The 24,225-nt window shown below is 29.4% G+C and overlaps 5 protein-coding genes across 10 annotated transcripts; 2 read left to right on the top strand and 3 right to left on the bottom strand.

Annotated features, from left to right (window-relative positions):
* Positions 1-39: 39 nt before the first annotated feature.
* LOC122508168 lies at positions 40-4,158 on the bottom strand. 3 transcript variants are annotated; one of them, XM_043621321.1, is made up of 7 exons: positions 4,114-4,158; positions 3,264-3,650; positions 2,541-3,201; positions 2,208-2,459; positions 1,351-1,646; positions 650-1,283; positions 40-534 (listed from the first exon to the last, which is right to left on the bottom strand). In XM_043621321.1, the coding sequence occupies exons 2-7, from the start codon at positions 3,613-3,615 to the stop codon at positions 300-302; spliced, it is 2,430 nt and encodes an 809-aa protein (XP_043477256.1). In that variant the 5' UTR covers positions 3,616-3,650; positions 4,114-4,158; the 3' UTR covers positions 40-299. The 3 variants fall into 3 exon arrangements, with proteins under 3 accessions (XP_043477256.1, XP_043477257.1, XP_043477255.1); XM_043621322.1 differs by having other exon boundaries at positions 4,066-4,145; XM_043621320.1 differs by having other exon boundaries at positions 3,984-4,123.
* A 407-nt stretch (positions 4,159-4,565) lies between these two features.
* Positions 4,566-6,986, bottom strand: LOC122508279. The gene is made up of 5 exons (XM_043621554.1): positions 6,832-6,986; positions 6,337-6,519; positions 6,107-6,247; positions 5,837-6,022; positions 4,566-5,506 (listed from the first exon to the last, which is right to left on the bottom strand). The coding sequence occupies exons 2-5, from the start codon at positions 6,517-6,519 to the stop codon at positions 4,853-4,855; spliced, it is 1,164 nt and encodes a 387-aa protein (XP_043477489.1). The 5' UTR covers positions 6,832-6,986; the 3' UTR covers positions 4,566-4,852.
* Positions 6,987-8,588: 1,602 nt separating this feature from the next.
* On the bottom strand, positions 8,589-10,223 carry LOC122508280. 3 transcript variants are annotated; one of them, XM_043621556.1, is made up of 5 exons: positions 10,063-10,223; positions 9,746-9,968; positions 9,512-9,652; positions 9,238-9,417; positions 8,589-9,111 (listed from the first exon to the last, which is right to left on the bottom strand). In XM_043621556.1, the coding sequence occupies exons 2-5, from the start codon at positions 9,926-9,928 to the stop codon at positions 8,737-8,739; spliced, it is 879 nt and encodes a 292-aa protein (XP_043477491.1). In that variant the 5' UTR covers positions 9,929-9,968; positions 10,063-10,223; the 3' UTR covers positions 8,589-8,736. The 3 variants fall into 3 exon arrangements, with proteins under 3 accessions (XP_043477491.1, XP_043477490.1, XP_043477492.1); XM_043621555.1 differs by having other exon boundaries at positions 9,746-9,945; XM_043621557.1 differs by having other exon boundaries at positions 9,746-9,983; positions 10,063-10,214.
* Positions 10,224-10,361: 138 nt separating this feature from the next.
* LOC122508278 (protein IWS1 homolog) lies at positions 10,362-14,743 on the top strand. Its single transcript, XM_043621553.1, has 7 exons — positions 10,362-10,579; positions 11,088-11,154; positions 11,245-13,134; positions 13,215-13,575; positions 13,666-13,955; positions 14,109-14,220; positions 14,477-14,743. The coding sequence occupies exons 1-7, from the start codon at positions 10,567-10,569 to the stop codon at positions 14,597-14,599; spliced, it is 2,856 nt and encodes a 951-aa protein (XP_043477488.1). The 5' UTR covers positions 10,362-10,566; the 3' UTR covers positions 14,600-14,743.
* A 249-nt stretch (positions 14,744-14,992) lies between these two features.
* LOC122508277 (transcription intermediary factor 1-alpha-like) lies at positions 14,993-23,734 on the top strand. 2 transcript variants are annotated; one of them, XM_043621550.1, is made up of 11 exons: positions 14,993-15,483; positions 18,631-18,860; positions 18,932-19,209; positions 19,307-19,417; positions 19,503-19,697; positions 19,770-19,882; positions 20,334-21,710; positions 22,131-22,290; positions 22,418-22,601; positions 22,733-22,888; positions 22,976-23,734. In XM_043621550.1, the coding sequence occupies exons 1-11, from the start codon at positions 15,138-15,140 to the stop codon at positions 23,147-23,149; spliced, it is 3,324 nt and encodes a 1,107-aa protein (XP_043477485.1). In that variant the 5' UTR covers positions 14,993-15,137; the 3' UTR covers positions 23,150-23,734. The 2 variants fall into 2 exon arrangements, with proteins under 2 accessions (XP_043477485.1, XP_043477486.1); XM_043621551.1 differs by having other exon boundaries at positions 22,736-22,888; positions 22,976-23,733.
* The last annotated feature ends 491 nt before the right edge of the window (positions 23,735-24,225 follow it).

Here is a 24,225-nt window from a genome sequence, read left to right as displayed (position 1 = left end):
TTTAGCGAATAGAATAATTATTAAAATTCAATACCTAAATAACGTGTTAAAGTATAATTAAACTGATTGTCATAACAATTACAAGTAATACTTCTGTAAATATTCTCCTTTATTATTCTCTTTATTTAATATTCAACTATTCTGGACTTTTAAAATTGAAAAAGTATTTAAAAAGTAAAAAATTTAAATATTTTAAAAGTAATATTAACTTGTCAATATCAGATTCTATAGAAACATCACTTTTCATTAAAATACTAATTTAACATCAATATCAATTCTCACTAATATTTGCATTATATCTAACATTCTCTTGATATTATTGTTCTGAATAAATCTAATAAAAATCCAGATGAATCACTTTTTAGAGCTTCGGCACATAATTCAGCCGCTGTAATTGCTTGATATTGAAAGAAGTAAACCATTTCACTGGAAACATTTTTAGCACAATTTGCATTCAACTCAATAGGATCTTGAATGCACAATTTTTCCACCTTCAGTCCTCGATCTTCATTATTCATCATATAAATCTGGTATCTGTAAAATTTTTCTCTTTAATTTCACACCAAAAGAAAAAATTTTATCAACTATATAGTTTCATATTATATATCGTCAACAGATATGAGAAATATTTCAAAGAAAAAAAAATTACCTATGCATGCTTTCGGGCAACTTATTATCATCTATAAAAATATTCTTTGGATGTGCACAACCATCAACTGGACAAACAACAAATTCTTCGAAATTAAAAAAAGCATAAAAATCAAAAAATCCATAAAGCAATTCAGGAATTGAGCATTTGTTATCATTCTTCAAATGACACTGATAGTTGGGATTAAAATTAACTTGCCAGTCGTCAAAAATTTTCTGCTCACAATTCCTCGTCAATTCCATCACAGAAGGCACTATATTCACATTTGGTTGTTGCAAATAAAATATTACTAACATTACTAATGCGTAATTTGTCAAATTTCTATTATTCCTCACGGTATTCACTGTGATGCGACAACATTTTGCCCAATATTTCACCAGTATCATTAGGGGCCTGATTCTTGGGTCAAACGATAGATAATGTTTTATTAGAAGACTGTTGTAATATCCCAAACCGTTGAATGATAAATCGCAGCAAATTTGCGTTGGTTCGTGAACAAATTTAATTATTGGTACTCGAGCTTTCGAAACGGGAACAATATTGTAAAATAATTCATTTTTCAACAAGATGTTCGTCACTTCCAAGAATATTTCATCGAACATTTCCTTATTATCCTTGATGCTAATTGATTCACCTGAAATATTTTGTTAAGAGTTAAAATATTTCAAATCTTAAAAGAGAAAATAGTTATTTTTTCATACCTATGTTCAAATATATGTCCAAATCGCAGTTTTGAAAACTAATTTCAGTTACCGTTGAACCAAATCTATGCGCCGTGGACAACGGATAAGATTGACGAAACAATTGATTCAACTTCTGACAAATTGGTTCATACAAAGCTGCAATTTCAACTTCATTTAACGCAGTTACACTCAAGAATGATTTCAATTGCTCATCGAAAGTATTGTTTCCTTCGAAAATTGGTTTCAAAATTTTCAGATAATATTCATCTCTTATCTCCTCATTTTCATCGTCTGATGATGTATCATTCTCTTCACTGAAAAAAAAACCAATTATTGCAGTGACGAACAGTTTTGTTTTATCAAAATTAATAGGGATGCCACAAATATTTAATTATTATTTTTCCGTAGGAATTAAAATTTTTGAAAATATTCAAATTCAAATCTTTTTGAAATTCAATAATTTATAAGAATATTTTTATATTGTTTTAAATTTTTTGATAACATTTTTTATTAGAAAATTCTACGATAATTGAAATTAAAATTGTATATATAAAATAATTGAATCCATGTAAAAGAATTTGTTTATAAAAATAATTGAATTATTGAGAAGAAATTATTTATTTATAAATTTTTGAAAATAATTGAATTTCGGAGAAGAATATTGTAGTATTTATAAAAGTAAAAAATGAAATTTTGTCGAGAACTTTTTTAAAATTTTTGAACATATAATAGAATTTTTGCGAAGAACTTTATTACTTTTGAAAATAATTGAATTTCTGCAACCTTTTAAAGTTGATGTATTTATGAAAATTGTAAACGCAATTCTTGTAAAATTGGATTAATTCGGAAATTATTATTCATTAAATAATTTATACCTTAATAAATGTTCAATTTCGTATTCAGGCACATCTGGAACTAAATTTAACAGCAGACGAGAGGAATTATTATTCAGAGCTTCAGCGCAAATTTCAACAGCCTTCGAAATTTGTTTCTTCAACGATTTCAAAAGAAAGATGGAAACATGTTGCGAACAATTATAATTAAGTTCGATGGGATCTTGAATGCACAAAGGCCGTACCGAAACAAATGTGCGGGCCATTCGGGTCTTCTCCATATACTCCTTATACCTTTTTTGGGAAAATAAAAACTTTAAAATATTTTTTTTTGGTAAAAACAGACAAAAAGTACTTAAAAAATCGTATATATACCTGTTCATACTTTCTGGTAGTTTACTAATATCAAAAAATTTCTCATTTGGATAGACACATCCGTCAATCGGACAAATGATACAATTTTCAAAATTAAAATCATCGTAAAATTTGAAAAAACCATAAAGTAATTCTTGAAGGCTCCATTTATTATCCGTCAAATGACACCTATGGTTGGGATCAAAATTCACTTGCCAGCCGTCAATAATTTTTGGTTCACAATGTTTCGTCAGCTCCATCACAGAAGGCACAAGATCAACATAGAATTGTTGCAAATAAAATATAAGCAACATCGTTAAGGCATAATTTGTCAATTTTCCCTCTTGAGTTTCAATCGTAAATCTCCAATGTCGAGCCCAATATTTGACAATCATCAACAATGGTCTTATTCGTGGGTCAAGTGATAAATAATGTTTTATTAAAAAACTCTTGTGTAATTCAATACTGTTTCTAAAATATAATTTACAACTTGTCCTCGTTGTTTTCTCGATAAATTTAATAACTGGCATCGTTGGCACTCTTATATGTACAATATTGTCAAATAAATGACGATTTTTACTAAATACTTTTGTCATTTCATTATAAACCCTTTGAATATTCTCATTTTCATTCTCAGTGTCGGAAGATGTATCAGTTTTATCCTTGGAAATTGTTTCATTATCTGAAATGACAAAATATATTTTAATAATGAATAATTTTTATAGAAAAAAAATACGCGCTTACCTAAGTACATGTAGAGTTTTAAATCACTTGTCTTAAAACATATTCTAGTCAATGTGGAACCACATTTTTGTATTCTACACTTTTCTAAAGTTTGTGGAAATATTTCATAAAGATATGAACAAATTCTCTCGTACACAGTTTCCATATTATTAAATTCAATTGCATTTAAAAACAATGACAATTGATTGTCAAAATTTAAATATTGCTCGAGAATTGGTTTCAATGTTATTGCACTTATTTCCTTGTTCACTGCTTCAAATTGCACTTTATGTTTTTTCTTCGCCACGTGACGTTTTAATGATGAATAATGAGGAAAATATACATTACAAATATCACAATAAATCTTCACCATTTTTTCTTTCCTTTGCAATTCTTTAAATTATAGTTCTGAAATTATAGTTATATTTTGTCATTAACATATTTAAAATTAAATTCAACTTAGGAAATTTATAATTCAAAAAAGTTAAAATAAACTCAAAACAGTCGAATTTTGGTATGTATTTTAAAATACAAAATTTCCAAAGTCAAATAATTTTCAAGCAAATCTACTATTTTTTAAGTTTATCAATCTGCGTTTTTGTGAGTAATTTTTGTTCATATCTAATAGATAATAATAATAATAATAATAATTTTAAAAAGCGACAATTAAGTTTGTTTTACACGTTTTACACAATAAATACGTTGGAGATTTTTACTATTAGGGAAAAAATTTAAATAAACCTTTTTGTCTTGTATTAAAATTGTTAGAAAAATATTCTAATCGATGATAAATAAGATGAAAATTTAAATTGTAAATAAATACCGGAAAGTTGATTGTTTAAAGCAATGAAAAATAATACAATAAAATAACCTAAACTCAGTCCAGTGCGCCAAGTGCCAGTGATAGTCATTGAATATAAAAATTAATCTAGAAAGAATATACTAAAAAAAAGAAGTGGATAAGTAGAAATTGGCGCAATTTTTTTAAAAAATGATAAAAACGATAAGAATTAAAGATAGTATCGCAAAAACTAAATTAACAATCGTGTAAAATAATACAGTTAAATTTGTACGAAAAGATAAAGAAACATGATTCACAAGTTTTGAACGTTCAAATGAACTAAATTTTTTTTATTACAAACATTTTTATAAATTAATAATTGCAATAAAAGTTGAAACTTAAATTATACATTTAGAAACTTTACAATTAATTTTTCTTTATTGTTAAATAAAATTGTAATAAAAATTTATTTTGAAGAAGAAATAAATTAATTTCGTTCATTTGAACGTTCAGAACTTTAGGATCATAAAGAAACAAATCACTTTCTCAGAAAAATGTTTTATTTGAAAAATAAAGTTTTACATATTGATCTCTACAGATTTATAAACATGTACATGAATAGAATAATTTTTTTTTCAAATTTTCCAACTAAACGTATTTTTATATTCTTATTGATCATAAAGTAGAGTTAAAGAAGTATCAAAAATAAAATCTTATAAAAGTATTTCAAAGAAAATTAAGAATAATAATCAACTTTGGCATCAATTGCAAGAGAAAAATTTAAATAATAAAGTTGAATTGAAGTTATCGATTTAAGCTTTACATGAACTTATTTCATATCACTTGCGTTTGAAAAATTGGCCGCACATCGACTATTGGAAGACATTCTTGAATCATTATCGTTCGTTGAACATAAATTATTAACCATTTCTTTTAATATGGCTTTTTCAGAGTCTAAATGCTCCTGCAATTTAGTCACAACATCGAGACGCTTTTGAATTTCCATTATATCGCTTTTTGATGAGTTCAAATTCGAATGATTGCTTGTTACCGAATTATTATTATCCAAGGGACAAATATTACTGTCGATATTGTTTAATGTACTGGTGCTCGAGTATGCTGTAGAAATGTGTAAATTTCCGAAATTTATATCATTCACTTCATCGGCAGCGACTTCATTTGGAGCAGGATTAAACAGTTTTATCGAATTTATTGATGACTGAGAAATTGATGCGTAGGTTCTTTCCTCAGTATCTGCAACCATTGGCTTAAAGAATGCTTGTGAAGCATTCTGATGAATGGGAATTGCTGGCTCATTACATTCCGAATGGAATGTAGAATTCAATTGTCTGGTGTTGTTTAAAGACTCGGCCATATAATCAGTGTTTGAACAAATTGAGGCGGAATGAACTTTCGAACGCGGTGGACGCAATGGTGCTTCTGTAGTCTCTGTGACATCTTCTTCTTCTTCTTCTTCTTCATTCTGAAAATAACAAAATAATTTCTCTTTAAAATTTCTAATTCTTCCAGTCTTTACTTATTTAATTTAATAATTATTATTTCATCATTTATATTTATTTATTTATTTTATTCGTTCTATTAGTTATTTTTCATAGTATAAAAATAGAAACTGCATTTTTCAATAAAAATGTGGTATTTTATTACAGTTTTTTTTAAATAAATGGTAAAAAGTCGCACTTTTTGAAAAAAGACGAAAAAAGTCATATTTGTTTAAAATAAAATAAATTTTTTTTTTGAAAATTATCATTTTAATAAATAACTAGAGAATTTAAAACACTTTAAAACACTTTACCTGTCTCCTATTCCTGGGAGGAGGATTGAATTGATCAGCATCACTTGTTTCTAGATTTCGAATTCGCAATCTTTCTGCTTGAATATGAAGCTTCCTTTTCGCTTTTGATAAATAACCAACTTGAGGGATTGATACGCACTTGTTCTTTACTTCTTTCAAGGCATCGTATGTTTGCTCTGGTGGCTCCTATTACAAAAGAAAGATTTTATTATATACATAAAAATAGTGAATAATTATTAAATTGAACACATTAAATTTGACAAAACTTACATTGTCCCAGTTTTCATTCTGTGGAGGGACATAAACATTTATTATGGTGTCCATAGACACAGCCCCGACACTTCGGTTTGGTTCCTTTGAAGTAATGAAGTTGACTACTGTTCCCCTTTTGAAACAGTTTTCCAAGTGGTACTGAAAAGGGATTTAGTTCATTAAATATAAATGAAAAGAAAATTATGTACACAATTGCTTATTTGTGTTATTTGTTCTTCTTAACTTACTGGAAATTCTGCCTTTGAAATTATATGAGTAGCATCGTACGGACATGTTTCCATTTCCGATTTATCGCAAGGATGGTTCTTACGACATCGCACCAAGTGATATTGCATCCTGCTTTTAAGAATACGATGACTTTTATCGTATGGACATGTTAATAAAGGATCGTGTAGGTCCGTGGCGTCCATCTTCATAACGAAAAATCAAAATTAATTCCTTTTTTTCGTTAATTGAAACAATTTCAATATAATTTTATTAAATTCAAACAGTTAAAGAAATTAGTAGTGTTAGGATTTTCTTTTGCATAATTTCGAACTTCAATTCGTGAGTGAAATAAATTCTCTAAAATTTAACGAACAAAGGATTACAAAGCATTGCAGATTTGCAGGTTTGTACCTGCATTCTACACACATTCTATTGGTTTAATATACAAAAAAAAATGGTAAAAAATAAAAATATCTTGTTGTTAATATATAAGAATCAAAATTGTTTATAAATACCTGAATAAAATGGTTTTCTTTTCAGTCTTTGAAATTGTAGTTATTACACTTGTGATTACACAGGCACGTCTCCGCGTGGTAACGTCGCGTTGAATAATGAGACTGGAAAAACACGAATGAAAGCAGAGTACCAGAAATACATCCACCGGATCCGGATGTCGCTGCAAATTTGAATTGTCCAATGAAAACACAAATAGAAGCGCGCCATAACTTAAATTCGAAATTCTTTTCAATTTAATTTTTTTTTTATTTTTTAATTCGTGACGAAAATTTGTCAGGTATCTGAAATTGGGAGAAAGATAGAAATTTCATAAAAATAGGAGACAAGAAATTAAAATAAAAAAACTTATATATTTTAAAAACAGAATTTATTTAACATAATATATAAGGCTTCCTCCACTATGAAGTAAAATTAAATAAATTGTTTACAATTACAATTTATCTTACAATGTAAGATGAAATAGATAAAAAGTGTGGAAAATAATATTCTCTAGTGTAAATTGTAAAATCAAATAGTAAAAATGAATTTCCATAAAAATTAGAAATAGAATTATGCAGTTAATTATCAGGGTGTCTAGCGAATCGTCAATTTAAAATTCCCGGGTTTTTCCCGGTTTTTTCCCGGGTTCTTGAATAATTTTCCCGGATATTCACAAAGGATTTAAAAACATATTTAAATGTTTATCAATAACATTATTTACGTAATTAAATATTGTTTTTATTAAATTACAATGATTAAAGTTATACAATAATTTCTAAAAACTTGACATAGAATATCAAAATTTCACTTATAAAAATTTCTCAACTTTATAATATAATTGTCAATTCAGGGGAATTTAAGAAAAACTTTTTTTGAAAAAAAAAATTCCGCTCGGTACATACATTATACCCTTTGAAATACTTGTAAAATTTAATTAATTTCTCAAACCATGAATTGCACATTATAATGTTTACATAGAATTAAACTAGAATATTTAAGCTTTATTTTTACATAAGTTTCAAGAAAATCGGATGCGACGTGTTTTGAGATATTCAAAAAGGTTATCTTTCAAACTTAATTTTTTTCATAAATTCTATTATTTAAAAAAAAAAATTTCTACCATTATAAAGTTGAGAAATTTTTGTTTTAAAACCACTAATAGTAAATAAAGTTTGGCTTCAATAAATATGAGAAATAATGATTTAAAAATTGCCTTACAATGTCAATTGTTTATAAAGAGGATCATTTTGAAATGGAATGCCCCATATTTAGTTTTAAAAAGTAAAATCTTTGCCTTTCCTATATCACAGAAGATTCTTAATTTCTTCTTATAAAATTTGTTACGTATTGTATACCTATAAATTGTTATATAAAAATAATAATAGTACAAATCCTTTAACTTTTATAATATAACGTATACTAAAGTTAGTTTTAAATAAAATTTAAGTTATTATTTTTACTACTGCTTCATACTATCAATTTACCCTTCACGATTTTGAAAAAAATTATAATTTTTTATATACATAATTCAAAAAATACCCTATAAATAGAAAATTCCCGGGTTTTTCCCGGTTTTTTGAGGTCGAACCAAATTCCCGGGTTTTTCCCGGTTTTTCCCGATTTCCCGGTTCGCTAGACACAAAATATTGATACTTTATGAACTGCATAATTTATGCAGTTCATAAAGTATCAATATTTTGCACATCATTATTATAAATCTAAAGAATGATTAATTGAAATAATAATAATTAAAACTAAACAGAAATAATTAACCTTATTTCACACGTCATGTGTCTTTTATACATATTAAGCTCATTATGTATAATATTCAAATTTCAATGTTAGAAATTTTTCATCACTTCCCTTATTTTTGCTTTTTCGTTTTCTAAATTCTCTTCCAATTTTTTGACCACATTCAATCGCTTTTAAATTTCCTCAATGGAGGAAATATGCAAACTTCCCAGATCACGAATATTTACTTCCTTGGCATTGATTTCTTTCGGAGTAAAATTAATCGAATAATTCGATGCTTGAGAAATTGTTCTATCAGTTTTTTTCGCAGCTTCGGAAAGTATTGCTTCAAATAATGCTTGTGCATTATTTTCTTGAGTGAAATTTCCAGTTGAAGGTGAAATTGACGCTTTATTCTCAGATTTAGAATTTAATTGTTGGCGAGAATTCAAAGACTTTTCTGTATAATCTGAATTTGAAGAAATTGTCGCTGAAACCACTTTTGTACGTGGTAGTCGTAATGGAATTTGTTCCTCTTCATTAGTCTCTGATATTTCATTCTTATTAATCTGAAGAAATAAATTTTTTTTTAATATTATTGGGTCGATTAAAATTTTTATAGATTGAAATATTTATCAGAATTTCTATTTGTCAGACAAAATTTGAAAAATTACTAGGACTTTGAAAAATCTTACCCGTCTACTATTTTTCGGAGCAGGATTGAAAGTGACACCACTTTGCTCCAGATTTTGATGGCGCGTTCTTTCAGAATTTTTAAATTGCTTTTTCTTTGCTTTTGATAAGCAATTTTCTGGGATTAGAACACCTTTTTCCTTGGCATTTGACATGGCGTCATAGGTTTGCGCAGGTGGCTCCTGTTAAATAAAAAATGTATTTTATTCTAAATGATGAAATTAAATCGTTTTAAATAATTATAGTGGAAAATTCAGATTAAAATTGCTATCTTACATCATCCCAATTTTCTTCCGTTGATGGAACATAAACATTTGCTACTACATCTATGGGTACTGCACCAATACTTCGAGAAGGCTCCATTGACTGAATAAAATTCACCACTTTTCCACTTTCTCTGCAATTATTAATGTGATACTGGAAAGAATTTAGTTTATTATGATAAGTATAGGTAAATTTATCATTTATCAAATTATTTATGTTTTAATTTAGTTAGTTATAATTTCTCACCTGATATTCTGCCTGATGAAAGACGTGTGTTGCATCGTACGGACAAGTTAGCATTTCACTTTTATCGCATGGATGATTTCTTCGACATTTTACTAAGTGAGTTTGTATTTTACTTCTCTGAAGCCTATGAGATTTATCATAGGGACACGTCACATTGTCATCGTTCAAACCAGTTGCGTTCATTTCCGTTAGAGTTTTATCTAATTAGTCAACACAATTGAACCTTTAATAAAAGAATCTGTTTGATATACAAATTCGTATAATTCCACTTATCCCATTCCTATTCCTACTGAATAATAAAATTATTTTATAAATACCTTCAGAGTGTATTTTGCTCAATATTTCGATTAGTTTCCTGAATTTACTTGCTTTTATTTTTACTTTTCAGCCTTTTCAGTATGCTTTGCACTGACCTGGCACTGACACAACGTCTGCGTTGTTCAAGCTTGGAGAGAAAAATGACAAATGACAAATGATCACAAATGATGTAGAAGCGTCAATTCTGCTCTCTCGCCATCGTTTAAAAAACAGGAAGTAGCAGTAGCTGACCTGTGATCGGACCTTAAGGTTGTAACATTTCAAAGGTCATTCCTAGTTTGTGACTCAGCATTCCCATCCCTGCGTATGAAAAACACGGTGTGACGGTGTCAGAGTCAATTTCTTGTTTGCAAGCACGTATTTCATTAAAAGTTATTTAATAATTATTTAATAATATAGATAACACGTGTTATTTTTTTGTATATATATTATTCAGTGCCGTTTTCTTCTTAATCGGTACTTTATTTTGAACCTCATGATAATAAGAGGCGGAACCACGCATAATGGAACATGAATGTAAGCATAACCTTATTTATTCTAAAGAAAACACTATTCTTTTTTGTTTTTATGTTATTTTATATCATTTTATATAATTTTATATCATTTTCAATAATTCTTCGAATATACAGAACATTTCGTGAACATATTTTCCGATTATTTTACATAAATTAAGCATATTTCAAATTATATCTAAACTAAAAGAAATAAATATTTTGGAGCGCCCGCATTCGTCATTACAAACTCTGTGATTTGTCATTTTATTTGAGCATTATTGAAAATTATTATAGTTAATAAATTCCTAAAATTTAAATTTACTACTTACTAAATAAAAATTTATTAAAAAAACAGCACTTTTGAAAGTATATTTATTATTTAAACCAAATGAGAAATTGTTCTTCGCATTTCAAGGAATTTTTTATCTTTTATATCTATACACATTATACTGTATATTATATACAATTTACCCTTCGAACATTTTTAATATTTAAAAATAGTTTCTGAATAGATAGAATTTTGTTTATAGTGAAAAATAGTTCCGGTGGCGGTGACAAACAAGAGACGATGGATAGAGAATCAACGCCAGACCGAAGGTAACATTTTACGCATTTTACATTAATTTACTTATTTCTAAAAGAAAAAAAAATCGCAAGATTACAAGGAATAAAAAAAATTAATTTCAGGTCTGTTTCGCCTTCGAACGAAAAGAATTTATCGAAAACAACTGACGATGAGCTTTGCAATAAATCAGGGCCCGATTCACCGACAAATTCACGAGATAATTCAAAAGAACGATCACCTTCAGTTGAACGGAATAATTTAAATGGAGATAAACACTCAGACAGTGAATCTGAATCTAAACGAAAGTCTCGCTCGAGAAGTAGAGGAAGATCCAAATCAGGATCACCGGTGTCAGAGAGAAGTGATCATTCTAGAGCATCATCTAATGCTCGCAGTCCATCTAATGCAAGTTCCGCTTCAAAGCACTCACCAGCTCGATCTCCATCACATTCACCCAAACATTCACCATCCAAATCTCGATCACGATCCAGATCTAAATCCAAATCTCGATCACGGTCCAGGTCTAAATCTAAATCTCGATCACGATCCAGATCTAAATCTAAATCTCGTTCAAAATCCAGGTCACGATCCAAATCTAGATCAAAGTCCAGATCGAAATCACGATCTAAATCTAGATCTAAGTCAAGATCAAAATCTAGATCGAAATCACGATCTAAATCAAGATCTAAGTCTAGATCTCAGTCGAGATCAGTGTCAAGATCTAAATCAAGATCGAGATCTAAATCAAGATCCAAGTCAAGATCAAGATCGAAATCACGATCGGTGAGAGTATCAAGATCAAGATCAAAATCAGTGTCATCGCGAAAGAATTCTCGTTCACCCTCGTTAAAACGATCTCGCTCACGATCAGCCTCTAGAAAAAGATCAAATTCCCGATCTGTCTCGCGCAACAGATCACAGTCAAAATCACCTTTACGAAACAAACCACACTCCAGATCACCGTCACGAAATAAATCCAAATCACCATCAGGAAAACGTTCAGTATCAAAATCACCGACAAAACGATCCCGATCAAGATCAAATTCCCCTAAATCCAGATCAGTCTCCAGATCCCGTTCCCGTTCTGTATCACGATCACGATCAAGATCTGGTTCCAGGCGTTCTAGATCCGGCTCGAGAAAATCAAGATCAGAATCCAGAAAATCAAGATCTGAATCTAGAAAATCGAGATCTGGCTCCAGAAAATCAAGATCCGGTTCAAGAAAATCAAGATCCGGTTCAAGAAGATCGAGGTCCGGTTCAAGAAAATCAAGATCTGGATCTAGAAAATCAAGATCTGGCTCCAGAAAATCAAGATCCGGTTCAAGAAGATCGAGGTCCGGTTCAAGAAGATCAAGATCGGGTTCAAGAAGATCGAGATCAGGTTCGAGAAGATCGAGATCAGGTTCGAGAAGATCGAGGTCCGGTTCCAGACGGTCAAGATCCGGCTCTAGAAAATCGAGATCCGGATCAAGAAAGTCGGGCTCGAGATCAAGGTCCAGATCTGGATCGAGATCGAGGTCGAGATCAGGTTCCAGAAAATCAAGATCCAGATCACGATCAAGATCCGGATCGAGAAATTCCAGATCAAGATCCAGATCCGGTTCGAGGTCAAGATCACGATCTCGTTCAAGAAGTGGATCGAGAAAATCGAGGTCCAGGTCCAGATCGAAATCAAGATCAAGATCACCATCGCCATCGACGTCGAAAGTTAACCGGAAATCAAGATCACGTTCGACGTCTTCGACGAGAATATCAAGAAAACGAAATCGTGACTCAAGTGATAATAGAGAAGGTCGATTATTGTCTGATTCGGAGGATGAAAATACCTACAGCAAAGCAAAAAGAGTTCATCAATTATCGGACTCGGACTCTGAGCAACCGGAGAAAAAGAATGAAGCGACAAATGTCATTGACGAGGATAATGAGGGTGAGAAAAATGAATCACTGGAAACACCGGTTGAAAAGCTTGACGATTCTGACGATGATGAGCCACCAAGAACGGGTGAATCGTAAGTCATTTTTTTTGCATTTTTTTTGCATTTTTTTGCATTTTTATTTTACATGGTTGGTTGTTATTTTTTTCTTGCAGAGATGATTTCATATCAGACTTCGATCGTATGATGGCAAAGAAAAAGGAAGAGCAATCACGTCGCAAGAAGCGAAAGGATATTGATATTATTAACGACAATGATGACATAATTGCACAATTATTACAAGACATGAAGAATGCATCAGAGGAGGATAGAAAATTAAATCAACTTATTAAGCCGGCGACGAATAAAATAGCAATGCTACCAAAAGTTATGTCGCAATTAAAGAAACACGATCTACAATTAGCTTTTCTCGAACATAATGTTCTCACTGTTCTTACGGATTGGCTGGCTCCAATGCCGGATCGATCACTGCCATCACTTAGAATTAGGGAAAGTCTTCTTCGTCTACTTTGCGAGGTGAGAAAAATAATATTTTCGTTTTCTTTTCTATTCTTCTTTCACATGACATTTTTAAATAATTCAAATTGAAAATAACTCTTTTTCCAGTTTCCAAAAATCGATCAGTCTTCTTTAAAGCAATCTGGAATTGGAAAGGCAGTCATGTATTTATATAAGCATCCTAAGGAAACGAAGGAAAACAAGGAGCGCGCTGGTAAATTAATTAACGAATGGGCTAGACCGATATTTAATCTTTCCGCCGATTTCAAAGCACTGTCGAAAGAGGAGAGAATGCAACGCGATTTAGAGCAAACGCCGCAGAAAAAGAGAAAAGTCGACGCTGACGGTGCATCGCAAAAATCTCAGGACATTAATAAGGCATTCAAAGGAGATGCAAAGTGAGAAAAATTCTTTTCATAACAAACTTTTCATTAGGCAAAATTTTATCAAAATTTTTTTATTAATTAATTTTCAATTCTAATTCTACTGAATTCTATAAAATTCTAATAAAATTTAAAAACCATAATTGTAATTCCAATTATTATTTTCAGACCTCTTCGACCTGGAGATCCTGGATGGGTGAGCAGAGCTAGAGTTCCAACTCCTTCGAATAAGGATTATGTTGTTCGACCTGATTGGAAATCAGACGTCGATATTAGTAGAGTGAGTTATATTTTTTTTTTCTTCAAATTTTCGTATACACTTCAATCTAAGAAAAAGTAAACAAATAATTAACTCATTATCCGTAAACTTTCATATTCTTCTGTAAAAAGAATTTTGTCAGGGAAAATAATTTTAATGTCAGTAAATTGTCAGGGAAATTGATAAACTGAAAATTGTGACCACCCTGTCGTTATTATTATTAATAATTTATTATTTATGAATTATTATGAATTATGTATCTTATTACCAATTACAGAGTACGAAAAAACAAATGAATCGATTTGAGAAGCATATGAAGAATTATGTCGATAACAAGAGATTGAAGGCAAACAGACGAGCAGTGACCATCTCAATAGAAGGACGTAAAATGGCGCTTTAATTAAAAAAAATTTATTATTATTATTATTATTAGAAATATTTCGTTCCTTTCAAGTGCTCCTATAGAAAAAAGTGCAAAACAATTTAGTTGTGAATGTTGTATGGATTTTCTTCAATAAATATTCGTGAATTCTTTTTTAATCTATACCGTGTTTCTTTTTTATTTATGGAATGGAATATTTAGAATTTTATATTTATATGTAATTTTCGATAATCTGGAGAAATTTCACCACTTTGAAAAATTAAATTAATATTAATTTTAAACCTTTTTAAACTTCCCTCTTTCAAGGTGCGTTCACAAGTAAAATCCAAGACGACTCATCCCTGTTGCACCTGTGTACAGCAGTTAATAATCTTCAGGATCTGTAGATGTCGCTATTTTGACAGGTAGAACCGCCATTTTTTTTTCTAAATGTACTTTGCCAAGATGGGAGTGTGCGCAATTTATGGCGTTTTTTGACTCCGTGGTTAATGGTTTTTCAAAGTAAACGAAGAAAAAGAAGAAGAAAAAAAGAAAATTTTCATTTTCACGGCGTACAATGGACGCCTGTGGAAGTGATAACTTGACCCCTGGACCCACAGTGTCAGTGAAGGAGGAAATTAGTGAACAATTAACAACAGTGAATGAACAAAATGTATCAATAACTGAACAACAAACAAGTTGCAGCAGTGAGCTAATAGACAATGATCAACAAATTGAATGCACAACAGAAGGTCATGAAAGTGATATTCGTGCATTATTGGCAAAATGTGTTGTTTGCAATAAAACCTTCACCTCGACCGATAACCTTAAACTTTTAGAATGCCTTCATACAATTTGTTCCGCATGTGTCACTGAAAAATCTAATAATGAACATAACACATCAGTGGATACTGAAGTTCTCTGTAAGTTAATCACTTTGGAAAAACATTATTACCCATTACGATTTAGTTTTCAAATTATTTTTATAAAAATTTTCAATTTGCAAACCTTTTTTCTTACTAAAATATGTCTTGACAATTTTCATGAATTTCATGCATTTTATGAAAAAGGTGAAAAGTTAATTAAATTGATGCAAACAGCTGATTAGATCATTGATATTAAGTTAATCGTGTAAATTCTTTTTACGTAATTTGTGGTTTAAATAACGGAGTTCTAAAAGAATTTATCGAATATATTGATAATACTCGTTTTTTTCCGGAGAAAACTGTTAAATAGGCCATACATTTTATTCAGGGTCGAAAATGTGTAAAGGTCAATGTTAGGCACATCTATAAAGTTTAATTCTTTTTTCTATTAAAATTAATTTAAGAGATAAACGTCAAATATGACGAGTGGAATTTAAGGATAATATTCATGCGCCCCGATTTATACTTGCTGGTAAGATCGAATGAAAAAGGAAGGTTTGTGCCAACTTTCTCCAGGGAAAGCGCGGCAAGACCTTTTACGGAAGGTCACACCTTTATGTGCAAGAGAATATTCCAATTCTAAATGCCAAATTATTTTTAAAATCTTGACACATTTTTATTATGTATATTTTTTAAACTGTCAAACTTGAATCTCTTATTCAGAGTTGCCATGCAACCTGGAAACCTGCCCAGTAAACGAAAACTAATTGAAATGAATTAAAAAGAATTCACAAAGAGCTTTCGTGAATCCCGCTTTGTGACAAATACGAATTGGAGCCATGATGCAATTTTCCTAAATTCGTGAAACTGTATTGAACTTCCGAACCTTCTATCCGTACCAATTCACTGGACAAGTTTTGAGCCTTTAATTTTTTTCAATTCGTTAGCACGAAATCAATGCATTCCTTGGCCATTTCTTTCGAATGCGAATTCGTTTGGACAAATTGGTACATATTGAATTAAATTCAATTAAATATATAAAGAGCTTGAGTGAATCCCGCTTTGTGACAAATACGAATTGGAGCCTACCAAAAATGTTAATTCGTTTCAATTCATTTGAATTAGTTTTTTTTTTACTGGGTGGAAAAGTCAGGGAATTTTTATCGAAATCCTGGAAAATTTTTGTTTTCTAAAGTTTATTCTTGAAATCTAATTTCACTTAAATATTTCAATTTTAAATTAATAACGTTTACAATTTCAATAAGTAGATGAACTTCAAAAGATTTTGATTTAATACTTATTTTGTAAAATCTTAATTTTAAATGAATTTAATTTAATTAGAAATATAAAAGAAGATTTAAACACAATTTTAAAAACTAAAATTCTTCTGAAATTAGTTACATTTTTTAATATATATTTGACTAGTTTTATTAAAAAATAATGGATTTATAGAAGAATTTTAGTTAAAAACACTAAAAACAAATTGAATTTTGAAGCAATTACAATAAATGATTGCAGAAATTCAATTATTTTCCAAAATTTTAATAAAATTCTTGGCAAAATTTTAATTATTTTCAAAAACTTTCCTCAATTCAATGTTTTTTAATATCTACTACTTTAATAAAAATTCCTAAAAGAATTCAAGTAGTTAAAAAAATTTTAATAAAATTCTACGCAAACATTTCATTATTTTCATAAATAATAAAAATTTCACAGGAATTCAATTATATAGAAATTATTTTCATAAATTATTATTCAATTATTTTCATAAATAATAAATCCTAATGCTGAATTTCAATTATTTTTAATACCTACAATTTTAATGGAATTCCTCGAAAAATATGATTATTCTTAAACATTTTATTAAAATTTATCAAAGAAATTCAATTATTTTAAAAACCTTTGCAACAATTTATTTATTAGAATTTAAGTATTAATTTCAATAAATTTTTTATTAAATTTCTTTAAATATTAAATTATTTTCGAAAGTTTTAATGAAAATCTTTGCGTAACAATTCAATTTTTTTCAAAATAATTTTAATAAAATTCTTCGCAGAAATCCAATTATGTTTAAAAATTTACAAAAATTCTCGTCAAAATTTCAATTATCTTTATAAATAATAACATTTTTCTCCGAAGTTCAATTATTTTCAAAACTTTTAATAAAATTCTTGTCTGAATTAAAATTATTTTTAATACAATTTTCATCAAATTTTTCGAAAAATGAAATTATTCTTAAAAATTTTATTAAAATTTGTCAAGAGAATTCAATTATTTAATAAAATATTTATTTTTATAGTTAAATAATTGAATTCTCGTAGAATTTTTTAATAAATATTGATTTAAAAATGAATTTCAAATTAAAATCTTTGAAAATTTTATTGAAAAATTTTAATTGAGAATTCTACAGAATTAATTTTTCTCAATAAGTTTAATGGAATTTTTTTCAATTATTTGAAGTTTTTAATTTCTAATATATTTAATTCAAGATTATGAGAATAATCGAAATTTCGTAAAATTAAATTGTAAACAAAAGAATTTGAAAATTAACAAAGAATTTGTTCAAAAATTATTTTCAAAAAATTGACTTAAAGAATAATTTAAGTTGAAAATTCTACAAGTGAATAATCATACCTAATGATGAAAATAATTTTTGATCTTCATGTTTTATAATAATTAATATTCTTACATGTTATTGAATTTAAAATTTTTAAAAATCTTAATTTCTATTAAAAAAAATAATGATTGAATATTTATTTAAAAATAAAGTTATTGATATTTCGAATAATTTACGTTTTAAAAACCTGAAAAAATTCCGTTTTTTAACCTGGAAAACCTGGCAAAAAAAACCCTGCTTATTATTTTCAAAGATTAACAGAGAACTGAAGGGAAAGTATTCGATTCTTAAATATACTCTAATCCCTCTTTGTTTTTTTTTTCTCAAATAGTAATGTAAATATAGTTCTTAGAAATTTTGTCAAATCTTGAAAATCTTTTAGGCTCACTATCTTTATAATCCCAAAATTAAAGCTGTAAAATAAATAATTATATATATAGGAAAATAAAAAAATGGAAATATGTAGTAATTATTGGCGTATTTCAAATACGTGGAAAATTGAACAAAATTTGTGAATTGTAAATTGTAAATTGAAATATTTAGTAATAAAATATATTTATAAAAATAAAAATTTGTCTTTTTTTCAGTGGAGACGAATGTTATTGCCTGCACGTCTTGCAATGTGTCGAGCCAATTGGATAATTTGATTGAAAATCAATTCATCTCGAAGGTTATTCAAGAGGAATGTAATGCGGGTCCTGAAGAAGAAAATAAGGATGGCGAGGAGGAGAAACAGTGCACAAGTTGTAGCGAGGATGCACGAGCCACGAGCTATTGCATCGATTGCGAGGAGTTTATTTGTGAAAATTGTGTTATGGTAATTGTTTAACGCAAGACAAATATTATTTTCTCATCACAGTTGTTCCTAATTTAATCTAATTTTCACAGGCACATCAAAGGTTAAAAATTACTAAAGATCATACAATTCAACCAAGAGGATCAGTCGCCAATGATGACAGTGCAAAAAAGGTGGAGAAAAAAAATCAGGGTTATTTATATTGTGTTATTCATCCTCACGAACAATTGTCCTTGTTTTGTCAAACATGTGATCGACTTACGTGTCGTGATTGTCAACTCACTGATCATCGTGATCACAAATACAATTTTATCCACGAAATTGCTGCCACAACGCGTACTTCAGTTTCCACATTATTAAAAGAAGTTAGGTAAGTCATTTTTTCTATTAACAAATCAAAATTAAAAAAAGTTTTAATCTTGAACAATTGAACATTTAAAATTTACATTTTTATTTTTCTGTTTCAGTTATAAAAGAGTTTTGTTAAAAAGTGCGATGAAAGTAATAGAAGATAGACAAGTTTTAATATTGGAGAAGAAGAAAAATTTAGTTCAAGATATTACAAATATGGTTGTACAGTAAGTAGTGATTAAATTAAATTTCTTTTCGAAGTAAATTGAAAATTATTCTAAATACCTACTAAATTATTCATTTTAATTTTAGATTAACTAATGCAATCAATGTTAGAAGTAAGCAATTAGTAATGCGTCTAAACGAGGTTTGCGACCAAAAACAAAATACTTTAAATGAAAAGAAAACCGCCTTGGACCAATTATCAAAATTAACGGACCATTGTATTCAGTTTGTCAGCTATGCTTTAGATAAAGGATCCGATGTTGAGCTCCTCTACAGTAAAAAGTAAATTATAATAATTATATTAAACTAACAATTTGACGAATTTGTTTATTAATTTGTCATCTTATTTTCAAGATCAATCACGAGTCACTTGCAGCGGATAAAAAGTAAAAGGGCGGATATTCCAAATCCTGAAATTCCCGTGAGAATAAATCTCTCGTTAGAAAGGTTGCCTGATATCAAAAAAGGTAACGAATAATTTAATTATTTAATCAGGGTTGACATAGGTCAGGGAAATCAGGGAAAAGTCAGGGATTTTTATTAAAAGTACTGGAAAAAATTAAATTTTTAGAATTCATAAGAAAATTCTGAATTTTCAGTGTCTTTCTTGTTTGCCTCATAAACTATAAAATTATCACGAATTCTAATACAAAACCTTCAAAAATTTTTTCTATTTATGACAAGAATGAATTTTTTTTTAATATTATTTAATTATTTCAAAAGTTTTAAAGTAATTATCTTATTGAAACTTGGATTCGATAATTTTATTCATATATTATTTTTTTTCACTTATTCATCAATTTATTCATTATTAATTTTGTTTATTTATCGATTTATTCACATGCAATTAAAATTAAGAAAATTGAAATTAATGTGATTTAGAGGATAGAATAATTGAGAGATTGTTTTTTTTCGTAGTTCTATCGTCGATAGGAGGCATTGTGGTTGATGGGAGAGTTTATCCATCAACAACGACAACAACACCAAATTCAGCGCCAGAGAAAGTTTCGACGCCCGTTCCTGTGCCCGAGCAGCCAGCTAAGCAACCAACTCCTCATCCACCTGCTCACGTTGACGCTCAACCACCATTACCACCACCTCCTCCCCCGATGGCTGCTGGTCCCCATCAAATGAATTCGATGCCACCTCACGCGAACAATATGCAACAAAATTATCAGCGAATAATGTCCCATCATTTGCCACCCCAACAACAACAACAAATGGGTCCATCTCCTCATCAAGTACCACCTCAACATCAAGTTCCGCCCCAACATCAACAACAACCGCCTCAGCATCCACAACAACAACAACAACCACCCCAACATCCACAACAACTCCAACCCCACGTACAAAATCACATGCAACATTACCCCTCACACAACATGCCCCCACGCTCATCACCCCAAAATCGCATGCCCTACAATACAAATTTCACCAACAGTATGCAGAGCATGCTAATGCCCCAAAACACCGGCCTCACGGCTCATCAGCAGCAGGTCACATCATCCACCCACCCCCATCAACAAGTGCATTTCGATCAAATGAATTCAAACGCAAATCTCCGCAACCTTCTCGCCTATCGTCCCCAATCGCAACCCCAACCGAATCCCATGCACTACCGAATGCCCCCCACCGGTCGCTATCCAATGCCCGGACCCCAACAAAGGCCAATGATGGGCCACGGTTACTCACCCAACACTCCACCAATGGTTCGCCTACCACCCTACAACAATGCCAATGTCAATCAACATCTAAATTATCCCCATCAACAACAACAACAACAGCAACAACAACAGCAGCAACAACAACAGCAACAACAACAGCAACAAGCAGCACGATGGCATATTCCACAAAATATGAATCCCTGTCTTCCACATCCCGCGCGACAACAATCAATGCCTTCAATGCAAGTTCCTCACAATGATAGTTACAAAATTACACTAAAAAACCCACCGGCTTATAATAATAATGAGAGATTTCCAAATATAAATCAAGCTCTACATACTTCCAATCAATCGGCAAATTCACCATCGTCGGGGCAGACAATTAGTTCGTCGATGCCAAAAACGCCGAGTCCAACATTACTGGAAAAATGTGACGAGATGGAAAAGAATTTGGATAAATTTTGTCAAAAAAACATGAATGATTTAATGATGACAATCGCTAAATTGGACAGTAATGGAATTGTCGTCATTCCAGAGGAGCAGAAGAATCAAATGGACTCGAGTCAAGTTGATAGTTCCACTGATGAAGGTATTCATTCTATTGGTTCAGGAAGTGTTCAAAGTTCCTTGAGTGAGTTCAATATTTTATTACTATTACATTTTTCAAATTCTATTTCGATAATTTTCGAATAAATAAAATAATTAATTTTCAAAAGATTTTTCAATTAAAGTCTTTGAAAAGTTTAATTGTTTGTAAAACGAATAATATTTTAATATTTATTTTTAAAAAATTATTTTATTATTAATTTAAATATTTATCTATCGACTAAAATGAATTTTTTGGCGTCAAATTTAATTTTTCGACAGCAACTTTTTCCTACTTTTTTCAGTCTTAAAACTACTTTTCGATACTTTTTTACATTCTCATTTAAATTAATTATCGAGTGCAAAGCCTGTACTCGATTAAAGTAAATATTAGTTGACAAAAAATTTTACTAACGAAATTAGTAAATGCCTTGTGACTTTAATAATAATAAAAAATATTTTTTAGGTACTGCTAAAAGTACGCCAACATCGATATCAAAAGACGATCCAAATGAAGATTGGTGCGCTGTTTGTATGGATGGAGGTGAAGCAGTTCTTTGTTGTGATAAATGTCCAAAAGTCTTCCACTTATTTTGCCACATACCTGGATTAAAAACATTTCCCGAGTAAGTTGTTAGTCAATTAATTTCTCCAAGTACAACAATTAAACAAATTATGAAAGTAAATTATTAAATAAATTTAAATTAAATTAAAAAAGAAAAAGAAACTTTATTTTAAATGGTAATTTTTCAGCGAAAGTGAAACATGGCAGTGTATGTTGTGTACAAATGTGTTGGACTCCTCGGACGATCCTGTTGGTGAGAAGCGTCCAAATTGTATGACTGCACGTGAATTGAGAATAGCGCAAAGAATAGTACTCGAACTTTACTGTCAATACGAACAAAGTCTACCATTTAGAGAAGTTGTTTCACCTGAGGTAATTTCAAATTTCTTATTGAAAATTACAAATTTTCAAAAACATAGTTACATAAATGCCAAATTTTATTATACAATGTTTTTTTCTACAATAATTCTTTGGTAAAAGAAAAAATGTGTCCCTTGTTTTAGCAGATTCTCGAGTACCACAAAATTATCAAGAAGCCAATGGCTCTGGATATTATTAGAAATAAATTGAAAACTGACAATCCCGAGCATTACACAGATTTAAGACACGTTATGGCTGATATACGATTGATGTTCAAAAACGCTTTCACATACAATCCTGTAAGTTGGGAATTTTTATAGTAAAAAAAGTTTATTTATTTTAATTAAGAAAAGAAATTAGAAAATAATTTTCTATTTTATCCTTAGGTTGAATCGCAAATTTATCAGGAAGCCCGTAATTTAGAAGAATTTTTTGAGAAATTATTACTAAAATGGGCGCCAAGTTACGCTTATGACGATCCTTTCCTTGCGGCTGAAGGTGATGAGGACGAGGAACTTGCCCCACCAAACAGGAAATACCGTCGCATTATCAGTGATTAAAGTAAAAAAAAAAAGAAAAAGAAAACTTCTGCCTTATTTGTTTAATTAAATTATATATTATGCGTAATGATAGAAATTTTTAGATTAAAAAATAGAGAATTATTATCTGGATTGAAATTGTTTGAATCGTAATTCAATTACATTTTGCGAATTAAATCAAAATTAATCCATTTAATACATTGGTTAATAATTAATATTTTTCGACTTTTTACAAAAAAAAAACACACTTTTTCATAAATACTATTTGACACTGTATTTTTCATTAAATAATTTAATGGAATTACAAATTTTCGATTTGACTGTTGCAATTTGAAAGTCGAAAAATATGAAACAAAAAAAAAAAGAAATATCAAAATAATGACAAACAATCAATTGTTTCTTTTTAGATTATTTTGAAATTTTAAAATATTCACTTTAAAGTATTTTTCTTTTCTATGTTAGATTCTGCAGAATAGATAGTTTAAATATTTTGCAACTAATGCGAATTTATTAATTAGAGAACAAATTTTTGAAAGGGAATGCTTTTGGTAGTTTTTTTGGGTTTTATGTAGAAATAATTCTTGTAAAAATAACAATTACGATTGTTTCAAGTTGACAAAAAAAAAATCATTTTCTTGTTAAAGAACAAGAATATTAATTTGTATAATAGTTTATATATCGCATTATTTTTAAATGCTTTTGAAATGGGCGGTTCTTTTTTATTTCTAATGAAGCCAGCAACTGGTTTTTTCAAATGTTTAATTCTTTATATAGATTTTCAGAAAAAAAAGTTTTTGATTATAAATTGGAAATCGATTTTAATGTACTAGCATCATATTTAAAAAAAATACACACACATTACAATTTTACAATCAAGGAGAAATGGTAGATTAATTATATCTTAATAATAAGTAGATATACGTGTAATCGTATCTATCTCCGTGTAGGTTTGTAAAAGCAAATTTTATCAAAAAGCAAAAAGAAAAAAGAACATATTCAAAATCAATGTCACATTATTTATAATTATAAATTCTATTCTACTTTACTGATATAGTTAAAAATTTATCGTCAGTAAATATTTACTGTTCATTTTTCTG

Source organism: Leptopilina heterotoma, unplaced genomic scaffold (assembly GCF_015476425.1).
Source record: "Leptopilina heterotoma isolate Lh14 unplaced genomic scaffold, ASM1547642v1 Lhet_53, whole genome shotgun sequence".
Classification (NCBI taxonomy): domain Eukaryota; kingdom Metazoa; phylum Arthropoda; class Insecta; order Hymenoptera; family Figitidae; genus Leptopilina; species Leptopilina heterotoma.
This window is presented reverse-complemented; position numbering and strand designations above follow the sequence as displayed.